The following is a 10,956-nucleotide window of genomic DNA, read 5'->3' as shown; positions in this document are numbered from 1 at the left end:
TCTTTTCGCCAGAACACTGGTCCCAGCTCGGTTCAGGTGGAGACCATCCCAACAGTATAGGTCCCCCCTGTCCCAAAACTGATGCCAGTGTCCCATGAAAAGGAACCCCTCTTTCCCACACCACTCTTTCAGCCACGTGTTAACTTCCCTTATTCTTGCCTCCCTATGCCAATTTGCACGTGGCTCGGGCAGTAATCCGGAGATTATGACCCTTGAGGACCTGTTTTTTAATTTGAATCCTAGTTCTTTATAATCTCGAAACATCCTCTTTCCTAGACTTGCCTATGTTGTTGGTACCGACATGGACCACAACAACTGGATCCTCCCCCCTCCCTCGCCAGTATCCTTTCAAGCCGGTCAGAGATGTCCCGCATCCTAGCACCGGGCAGGCAACATACCATGCGGGACTCTTTATCCTGCTCACAAAGGATACTATCTATCCCCCTGATAATAGAATCCCCAACAACTACAACTTACTATTTACTCCCTCCCCTTGAATGGCCTGCTGAACCATGGTGCCTTGGTCAACTGCCTCATCCTTCCTGCAACTCTGTTCGCCATCCACACAGGGAGCAAGTGCCTCATACCTGTTGGACAGAGTCAAGGGCTGAGGCTCCTGAGTTCCTGACTGCTGGTTCCCTTTACCTGCCTGACTTGCAGTCACACCCTGCTGTCCCTGGCCACTGGCAGGATTTAAACTACTTACTCTGACAGGTGTGACTGCCTCCCTGAAACACAGTGTCCAGGTAAGTCTCCCCCTCCCGGATGTGACTCAGTGTTTGAAGCTCAGACTCCAGCTCATCAACTCTGAGCCGGAGCTCTTCGAGCAGCCAACACTTACTGCAGATGTGGTCGCTACAGCTCTCAATGGGATCTGCCAGCTCCCACATCAAGCAGCTCAAGCACATCACCTGACCAGCCATCACTAATTAATTCATTAGTTTAATTTAAGTTTCCGAGTTTAGCTGTGTTTTTTTTTTAAATTTGGGGCAGATTTTCTATCAACCAATCAGATCACAGCTTCCCTCTTCACTTTTGAGGAAAAAACTGGAAAACAGGAAGTTACCGTTAGGTTTTTATACTCAGACTGCTCCTCCTCCTCCGAACGGCTCCCGAAATTAGGCCCGAAGAACGAGAGAGAACAAAACAGTCGGGAAAAAGCACTTTCTCCCACTCGTCACCGAATTACCTCACAGCACCAAATTACCAAATTCGCACCCTGTCTTTGTCTCACTCACTCAGGCTGTGTCTCCTTGACCAGCGCAATGCTTACTAAGTGCGCTTTCTGTCTGTCTTTAGGATGACTCACACTAAAACTTCAAAGAGAAGAATACAATGTGTACCTTTGTGTCCCTTAACAGGCCTCAGGTGACTGCCAGATAACTGCCTCTCAGCAATTAGGGTGGGGGCAGCTTCAGCCAATCAGACACTAATCTACACTGCACTTTTATCTGAAAAACAGCAAAATTAGATTAACCACTTACCTTTCCTGGTTACCCTCACTGCACCAAATTACCAAATTCTCACTCTGTCTGTGTCTCACTCACTCAGGCTGTGTCTCCTTGACCAGCGCAACGCTTACTAAGTGCGCTTTCTGCCTGTCTTTTATACAGACTTTAGGATGACTCACACTAAAACTTCAAAGAGAAGAAAACAATGTGTACCTTTGTGCCCCTAAACAGGCCTCAGGTGTCGGCCCCTCCCCCTCCCCCCACCCCGTCGCCCACTCCCCCTCCCCGTCGCCCACTCCCCCTCCCCGTCGCCCACTCCCCCTCCCCGTCGCCCACTCCCCTCCCCGTCGCCCACTCCCCCTCCCCGTCGCCCACTCCCCCTCCCCGTCGCCCACTCTCCGTCCCCGTTCCCCCTCTCCCTCCCCGTCGCCCCCCGCTCCCTCCCCCGTCGCCCCCGCTCCCTCCCCGTCGCCCCCGCTCCCTCCCCGTCGCCCCCGCTCCCTCCCCGTCGCCCCCGCTCCCTCCCCGTCGCCCCCCGCTCCCTCCCCGTCGCCCCCGCTCCCTCCCCGTCGCCCCCGCTCCCTCCCCGTCGCCCCCTCTCCCTCCCATGTCGCCCACTCTCCCTCCCATGTCGCCCCCTCTCCCTCCCATGTCGCCCCCACTTCCTCCCCCTTCGCCCCCGCTCCCTCCCCCGCTCCCTCCCCGTCGCCTCCGCTCCCCCCCCCGTCGCCTCCGCTCCCCCCCCGTCGCCCCCGCTCCCTCCCCCGTCACCCCCGCTCCCCCTCCCCCGTCGCCCCCGCTCCCTCCCCCGTCGCCCCCGCTCCCTCCCCCGTCGCCCCCGCTCCCTCCCCCGTCGCCCCGCTCCCTCCCCGTCGCCCCCGCTCCCTCCCCCGTCGCCCCCGCTCCCTCCCCGTCGCCCCCGCTCCCTCCCCGTCGCCCCCGCTCCCTCCCCCGTCGCCCCCGCTCCCTCCCCGTCGCCCCCGCTCCCTCCCCCGTCGCCCCCGCTCCCTCCCCCGTCGCCCCCGCTCCCTCCCCCGTCGCCCCCCGCTCCCTCCCCCGTCGCCCCCGCTCCCTCCCCCGTCGCCCCCGCTCCCTCCCCCGTCGCCCCCGCTCCCTCCCCCGTCGCCCCCGCTCCCTCCCCCGTCGCCCCCGCTCCCTCCCCCGTCGCCCCCGCTCCCTCCCCCGTCGCCCCCGCTCCCTCCCCCGTCGCCCCCGCTCCCTCCCCCGTCGCCCCCGCTCCCTCCCCCGTCGCCCCCGCTCCCTCCCCCGTCGCCCCCGCTCCCTCCCCCGTCGCCCCCGCTCCCTCCCCCGTCGCCCCCGCTCCCTCCCCCGTCGCCCCCGCTCCCTCCCCGTCGCCCCCGCTCCCTCCCCCGTCGCCCCCGCTCCCTCCCCCGTCGCCCCCGCTCCCTCCCCCGTCGCCCCCGCTCCTCCCCCGTCGCCCCCGCTCCCTCCCCCGTCGCCCCCGCTCCCTCCCCCGTCGCCCCCGCTCCCTCCCCCGTCGCCCCCGCTCCCTCCCCCGTCGCCCCCGCTCCCTCCCCCGTCGCCCCCGCTCCCTCCCCCCGTCGCCCCCGCTCCCTCCCCCGTCGCCCCCGCTCCCTCCCCCGTCGCCCCCGCTCCCTCCCCCGTCGCCCCCGCTCCCTCCCCCGTCGCCCCCGCTCCCTCCCCCGTCGCCCCCGCTCCCTCCCCCGTCGCCCCCGCTCCCTCCCCCGTCGCCCCCGCTCCCTCCCCCGTCGCCCCCGCTCCCTCCCCCGTCGCCCCCGCTCCCTCCCCGTCGCCCCCGCTCCCTCCCCCGTCGCCCCCGCTCCCTCCCCCGTCGCCCCCGCTCCCTCCCCCGTCGCCCCCGCTCCCTCCCCCGTCGCCCCGCTCCCTCCCCCGTCGCCCCCGCTCCCTCCCCCGTCGCCCCCGCTCCCTCCCCCGTCGCCCCCGCTCCCTCCCCCGTCGCCCCCGCTCCCTCCCCCGTCGCCCCCGCTCCCTCCCCCGTCGCCCCCGCTCCCTCCCCCGTCGCCCCCGCTCCCTCCCCGTCGCCCCCGCTCCTCCCCCGTCGCCCCCGCTCCCTCCCCCGTCGCCCCCGCTCCCTCCCCCGTCGCCCCCGCTCCCTCCCCCGTCGCCCCCCGCTCCCTCCCCCGTCGCCCCCGCTCCCTCCCCCCGTCGCCCCCGCTCCCTCCCCCCGTCGCCCCCGCTCCCTCCCCGTCGCCCCCGCTCCCTCCCCCGTCGCCCCCGCTCCCTCCCCCGTCGCCCACTCCCCCTCCCGTCGCCCACTCCCCCTCCCCGTCGCCCACTCCCCCTCCCCGTCGCCCACTCTCCGTCCCCGTCGCCCACTCTCCGTCCCCGTTCCCCCTCTCCCTCCCCGTCGCCCCCGCTCCCTCCCCCGTCGCCCCCGCTCCCTCCCCGTCGCCCCCGCTCCCTCCCCCGTCGCCCCCGCTCCCTCCCCGTCGCCCCCGCTCCCTCCCCGTCGCCCCCGCTCCCTCCCCGTCGCCCCCGCTCCCTCCCCGTCGCCCCCTCTCCCTCCCATGTCGCCCACTCTCCCTCCCATGTCGCCCACTCTCCCTCCCATGTCGCCCACTCTCCCTCCCATGTCGCCCCCTCTCCCTCCCATGTCGCCCCCACTTCCTCCCCCGTCGCCCCGCTCCCTCCCCGCTCCCCCTCCCCTTCGCCACCGCTCCCCCCCCGTCGCCTCCGCTCCCCCCCCCCGTCGCCCCCGCTCCCTCCCCGTCGCCCCCGCTCCCTCCCCCGTCGCCCCCGCTCCCTCCCCCGTCGCCCCCGCTCCCTCCCCCGTCGCCCCCGCTCCCTCCCCCGTCGCCCCCGCTCCCTCCCCCGTCGCCCGCCTCCCCGTCGCCGTCCCCCCCGTCGCCCCCGCTCCCTCCCCCGTCGCCCCCGCTCCCTCCCCCGTCGCCCGCTCTCCCCGTCGCCCGCTCCCTCCCCCGTCGCCCCCGCTCCCTCCCCCGTCGCCCCCGCTCCCTCCCCGTCGCCCCCGCTCCCTCCCCCGTCGCCCCCGCTCCCTCCCCCGTCGCCCCCGCTCCCTCCCCCGTCGCCCCCGCTCCCTCCCCCGTCGCCCCCGCTCCCTCCCCCGTCGCCCCCGCTCCCTCCCCCGTCGCCCCCGCTCCCTCCCCCGTCGCCCCCGCTCCCCTCCCCCGTCGCCCCCGCTCCCTCCCCCGTCGCCCCCCGCTCCCTCCCCCGTCGCCCCCGCTCCCTCCCCCGTCGCCCCCGCTCCCTCCCCGTCGCCCCGCTCCCTCCCCCGTCGCCCCGTCTCACTCCCCCGTCACACCCTCTCCCTCCCCGTCGCCCCCTCTCTCGCCCCAGTCGCCTCCGCTCCCTCCCCCGTCGCTACCGTTCCCTCCCCCGCACCCTCCCCGTCACCCCCTCTCCCTCCCCCTCTCCCTCCCCCGTCACCTCCGCTCCCTCCCGGTCGTCCCCTCTCCCTCCCGGTCGCCCCTCTCCTCCCGGTCGCCCCCTCTCCCTCCCCCGTCGCCCCTCTCCTCCCCCCGTCGCCCCCTCTCCCTCCCCCCGTCGCCCCCTCTCCCTCCCCCCGTCGCCCCCTCTCCCTCCCCCGTCGCCCCCTCTCCCTCCCCCCGTCGCCCCCTCTCCCTCCCCCGTCTCCCCCTCTCCTCCCCCCGTCGCCCCTCTCCCTCCCCCCGTCGCCCCCTCTCCCTCCCCCCGTCGCCCCTCTCCCTCCCCCCCGCCCCCTCCCCCCCGCGCCCCCTCTCCCTCCCCCCCCCTCTCCCCCCCCTCCCCCCCTCCCCCCCCGTCGCCCCTCTCCCTCCCCCCGTCGCCCCCTCTCCCTCCCCCCGTCGCCCCCTCTCCCTCCCCCCGTCGCCCCCTCTCCCTCCCCCCGTCGCCCCCTCTCCCTCCCCCCGTCGCCCCCTCTCCCTCCCCCCGTCGCCCCCTCTCCCTCCCCCCGTCGCCCCCTCTCCCTCCCCCCGTCGCCCCCTCTCCCTCCCCCCGTCGCCCCTCTCCTCCCGTCGCCCCTCTCCTCCCCCGTCGCCCCTCTCCCTCCCCCGTCGCCCCCTCTCCCTCCCCCCGTCGCCCCCTCTCCCTCCCCCCGTCGCCCCCTCTCCCTCCCCCCGTCGCCCCCTCTCCCTCCCCCCGTCGCCCCCTCTCCCTCCCCCCGTCGCCCCCTCTCCCTCCCCCCGTCGCCCCCTCTCCCTCCCCCGTCGCCCCCTCTCCCTCCCCCCGTCGCCCCCTCTCCCTCCCCCCGTCGCCCCCTCTCCCTCCCCCCGTCGCCCCCTCTCCCTCCCCCCGTCGCCCCCTCTCCCTCCCCCCGTCGCCCCCTCTCCCTCCCCCCGTCGCCCCCTCTCCCTCCCCCCGTCGCCCCCTCTCCCTCCCCCCGCCCCCTCTCCCTCCCCCGTCGCCCCCTCTCCCTCCCCCCGTCGCCCCCTCTCCCTCCCCCCGTCGCCCCCTCTCCCTCCCCCCGTCGCCCCTCTCCCTCCCCCCGTCGCCCCCTCTCCCTCCCCCCGTCGCCCCCTCTCCCTCCCCCCGTCGCCCCCTCTCCCTCCCCCCGTCGCCCCCTCTCCCTCCCCCCGTCGCCCCCTCTCCCTCCCCCCGTCGCCCCCTCTCCCTCCCCCCGTCGCCCCCTCTCCCTCCCCCGTCGCCCCCTCTCCCTCCCCCGTCGCCCCCTCTCCCTCCCCCCGTCGCCCCCTCTCCCTCCCCCCGTCGCCCCCTCTCCCTCCCCCCGTCGCCCCCTCTCCCTCCCCCCGTCGCCCCCTCTCCCTCCCCCCGTCGCCCCCTCTCCCTCCCCTCTCGCCCCGTCTCCCTCCCCCGTCGCCCCCTCTCCCTCCCCGTCGCCCCCTCTCCCTCCCCGTCGCCCCCTCTCCCTCCCCGTCGCCCCCCTCTCCCTCCCCGTCGCCCCCTCTCCCTCCCCCGTCGCCCCCTCTCCCTCCCCCGTCGCCCACTCTCCCTCCCCCGTCGCCCCCTCTCCCTCCCCCGTCGCCCCCTCTCCCTCCCGTCGCCCCCTCTCCCTCCCCCGTCGCCCCCTCTCCCTCCCCCGTCGCCCCCTCTCCCTCCCCCGTCGCCCCCTCTCCCTCCCCCGTCGCCCCCTCTCCCTCCCCCGTCACCCCCCTCTCCGGCACCTCTTCGCCCCACCCTCTCCGTCACCAGTCTCTACCTTATCCCTTCCTAGTTCTACACTCCCCCTCCCCTATTTCCTCCCTCCCCGGTTCTCCCGCCCGCGCCCCCATCTCTCCCGCCCGCGCCCCCGTCTCTCCCGCCCGTGCCCCCCACCCCGGTCGCTCCTCCCCTTGCCCCCGTTGCCCCCACACTCTTTTTCTCTTCTCTCCCCCCCCCTCCCCACCCTTATTCCTCTCTCCTATGGATCCTCTCTGTCGCTCTCTCTCTTCCTCACTGTTTCCTGTATGTTCTCTCTCTCGATCTCACTCTCATTTCCCACTATCTCTCCCTCTCTAGGTCGATGCTCAGCTCCAGGTTGTGAAGAAGTTAGAGGAAAAGGAACAATTACTGCAGACCAACCTAACGGCCATGGAGAAGGAGCTGTCTCTTCGCACCCAGACTCTGGACATGCACAAACGCAAGGTGAGAGGGGAGGGTGCTGGTGTGCCGGGGCCCAGAGCTCGTCCAGGGCTGCGTCTTTCAAAAGCTGAAGAGACTGAAGTCGAGGTTCTGGCAATCGAAGTTCCTAATGGAAATCAATCTTTAAACAAAAGCTTTTGGTGCAGTTACATTGTTTTTAATAGTTACATCTAGGTGTGTGTCTCTCCATCTTCCTCTGTCTTTCCTCCCCTCCCTCCCCCATCTGTCTTCAGAATTTCCTCCCTGTCGCTCCCTTTTTTCCTCCCTCATTTCCCTCCTCTCGCTCTCTCGTTCGTCTCTCCTTCATTCACTATCTCCCTCTCCCATATTTTTTACTCCCTCTCCTTCTGCCAACCCATCTCTACGATCCTCCCTCATTTACCTTGTCCTTTTCCCTTCCCATTGCTCCCACACACACTATCTCCCTCCCGCTCTTCATGCCTCTATGCTTGTTTCTTTCCCACCCTCCGGCGCTCCTTCTCCCCAATCTCTATCTTGCATTCTTGTTAGCCTCCTGCCTTCCCTCTCTACCCCACCTTCTCTCTCTCTTCCACTTTTTCTCTCTCTCCTCCACTTTTTCTCCCTCTCCCACTCGCTCTCTCCCACTTTCTCTCTCTCTCTTGCCTTCTCTCTCGTTCTTGCTTTCTCTCTCCCTCCCCTGCTTTCTCTCACCTGCTCTCTCTCCCTCTCTCTCCTTTCTCTCTCTCTCTCTCTCCTCGCCTTCTCTCTCTGCCCTTCCTTCTCTCTCTGCCCTTCCTTCTCTCTCTGCCCTTCCTTCTCTCTCTGCCCTTCCTTCTCTCTCTGCCCTTCCTTCTCTCGCTGCCCTTCCTTCTCTCGCTGCCCTTCCTTCTCTCGCTGCCCTGCCTTCTCTCGCTGCCCTGCCTTCTCTCGCTGCCCTGCCTTCTCTCGCTGCCCTGCCTTCTCTCGCTGCCCTGCCTTCTCTCGCTGCCCTGCCTTCTCTCGCTGCCCTGCCTTCTCTCGCTGCCCTGCCTTCTCTCGCTGCCCTGCCTTCTCTCGCTGCCCTGCCTTCTCTCGCTGCCCTGCCTTCTCTCGCTGCCCTGCCTTCTCTCGCTGCCCTGCCTTCTCTCGCTGCCCTGCCTTCTCTCGCTGCCCTGCCTTCTCTCGCTGCCCTGCCTTCTCTCGCTGCCCTGCCTTCTCTCGCTGCCCTGCCTTCTCTCGCTGCATTCCTCCATTCTAACCGAATGTGTCTCTGTTCTCCCCCTCCCTCTCAGGCAGTGGAAGCTGCCCAGCTTGGTGAAGATCTGAAGGTGCAGCTGGACGCTGATCAGAAGAAACTGTCGGAGGTTCAAAACAATATCATCGAGGGCAGTGTGGCCCGGGAGAAAGAAACCTTCAACTACAAACGAGCACAGGTATGTGACGAGTGCTAGAGCGGTTTATAACCCACTTTCAGTGCTGAGCGAACCCAGAACTGGTACAGCACGGGGTTAGATACAGAGTAAAACACCCTCTACACTGTCCCCATCAAACACCCCCAGGACATGTACAATACGGGGTTAGATACAGAGTAAAGCTCCCTCCACACTGTCCCCATCAAACACTCCCAGGACAGGTACAGCACGGGGTTAGATACAGAGTAAAGCTCCCTCCACACTGTCCCCATCAAACACTCCCAGGACAGGTACAGCACAGGGTTAGATACAGAGTAAAGCTCCCTCTACACTGTCCCCATCAAACACTCCCAGGACAGGTACAGCACGGGGTTAGATACAGAGTAAAGCTCCCTCCACACTGTCCCCATCAAACACTCCCAGGACAGGTACAGCACTGGGTTAGATACAGAGTAAAGCTCCCTCTACACTGTCCCATCAAACACTCCCAGGACAGGTACAGCACTGGGTTAGATACAGAGTAAAGCTCCCTCTACACTGTCCCATCAAACACTCCCAGGACAGATGTAGCACAGGGTTAGTTACAGGGTAAAGCTCCCTCGACACTGCCCCCATCAAACACTCCCAGGACAGATACAGCACGGGGTTAGATACAGAGTAAAACTCCGTCTACACTGTCCCCATCGAACACTCCCAGGACAGGTATAGCACAGGGTTAGACACAGAGTAAACCTCCCTCTCCAGTGAGTGAAGCGTGCAGTTGGTCTGGGTCTGATGAGTCCCAGAAGGAGTGGAATATTGAGATGTCTTTGCTGATGCCGCCTTCTCTCCCTGGTTTTAGGAAGACATCTCGAAGCTGCGTCGCAAGTTGGAGCGACAGAAGAAACCAGAAATGTTCACCAACTGTGATGAGATCCTGATGGAGGAGATCAAAGATTACAAGGTTTGGGATTGGGCATTGGTGTAGTGAATAGAGGCAGATGTGGGGCACTTGTGAAGGGCGGTGTGGGCGTGCAATGGGTGCGGGCAGGGTACGCATGGAGGGTATGGTGGGCGTGCGAAGGGTGCACGGATCAGTCCACTTCCCAGGAGGAGTGGCCTGTCAAATCCCCATATCCATATAAAAGGGGAAGGTTTGTCCTGCCCAACTTCAGGATGGAGCGTGAAGGCAGGTGAAACCATATTCCAGTGGCAGAGGGAGAGCCAGAGCTACCCCTATTCTGGGAAGGAAGGTGATGTGATCTGTCAGTAATTCTGAGGGGGTGTAGGCGGTTGTTGTGGGGGGGGGGGGGGCTGGGATTGCGTTAATTCAATTTGTCAGGTTGGCAAGGGCATCCATTTTTATGGATGAGTGTGAGGTTGGCGGGGAGCAGCTTGTTCGTTCTTTTGGCATGGGGTTAGTGCTTGGACAGGACCACTACACTTTTTTTTCACGGAGGGTAGGTGACCTGAATGGGTCAATTTTCTGTGAGGTTGCGGGGGACAGGGGAAGTAGGTTGGCACTTGGAGAGGTTCTGTCCATTTTCTTGATGCTGATGTTTTGGGTGAGGGGGATGCTGCGGAAAGATTTGAAGGAGGGTAATTGAGCAACTGGGAGGCCATTTTTAGGGGGAGGTGACAGACCTATTTTCCTAACTTGTGGGGGACAAGTAGATTGGCATTTCCCGAGGGTTTGGCTTTTCTCGGGTACTATCCAGGGACTGGGGAGGGGAATGTTGTTTCGAAGGGGTCGAAAGCTGCTTCCGAAATCTCACCCTGTGCTTCTCTCTCGTTCTCTTCTCCGACCCGACACACCTGAGGATAGGCCAAGCTGACCTGTCCCTGCTGTAACATGAGGAAGAAGGACGCCGTCCTGACCAAGTGTTTCCACGTCTTCTGCTTCGAGTGCGTTAAGACTCGTTATGACACGCGGCAGCGCAAATGCCCCAAGTGCAATGCCGCCTTCGGGGCCAATGACTTCCACCGGATCTACATCGGCTGAGAAACCCTCTCCCCTCCCCTCCCCGCAGGCGAGCGGATCAGGGAGTGGGGATGCCATTACCAAGGATCCCCGATGTCAAGGACCGCTTCCATGATGACCTCCATCACAGTTTGTAGTTTTTGTGTTGTAAATGTTGACGTTCAGAATAAACGTGTGTGTTGAGGAGGGAGGCCTGGAGCCTGTTTCCATCAGTCTCAACACTCAGTCCACCGAGGGGGTTCGTGAGTCGACTGCAAACACTTTCAGGCCCCCAGCCCTGAGGACTGAAGTGTTTTTCTCAGCCAGAGTGCAGCGCAGGAGGTTCACTGAATCGATTCCCGGATTGAATGGAGAGATGGAGCGGATTGGGTCCAGAATTAATGGAGTTTCGGAGATTGAGAGGTGATCTCAGTGAACCTGGTAAAAGTCTTGGAGGACTTGGACAGGGTCGGCGCTGACAGGGTTCCCCTGGTCGGGAGAACGTAACACAGTCTCAGAATAAAGGGTCGGCCATTTTAGACCAAGGTGAGGAGACAACTCTTCACTCAGTACATTGTGAATCTGTGTAATTCTCTACCCTGGAGAATGATAGAAGCTCTATCGTGGGATATATTCAAGACTGAGACAGACAGGTTTTTGAACATTGAGGAAACCAAGAAATATGGGGCTA

General features: G+C 65.5%; 1 protein-coding gene across 1 annotated transcript; it reads left to right on the top strand.

The window, feature by feature from the left end:
- Positions 1-6,849: 6,849 nt before the first annotated feature.
- LOC140390266 (E3 ubiquitin-protein ligase BRE1A-like) lies at positions 6,850-10,472 on the top strand. The gene is made up of 4 exons (XM_072475281.1): positions 6,850-6,977; positions 8,207-8,347; positions 9,168-9,269; positions 10,131-10,472. The coding sequence occupies exons 1-4, from the start codon at positions 6,924-6,926 to the stop codon at positions 10,305-10,307; spliced, it is 474 nt and encodes a 157-aa protein (XP_072331382.1). The 5' UTR covers positions 6,850-6,923; the 3' UTR covers positions 10,308-10,472.
- The last annotated feature ends 484 nt before the right edge of the window (positions 10,473-10,956 follow it).

Source organism: Scyliorhinus torazame, chromosome 14 (genome assembly GCF_047496885.1).
Source record: "Scyliorhinus torazame isolate Kashiwa2021f chromosome 14, sScyTor2.1, whole genome shotgun sequence".
NCBI classification, from domain to species: Eukaryota; Metazoa; Chordata; class Chondrichthyes; order Carcharhiniformes; family Scyliorhinidae; genus Scyliorhinus; species Scyliorhinus torazame.
This window is presented reverse-complemented; position numbering and strand designations above follow the sequence as displayed.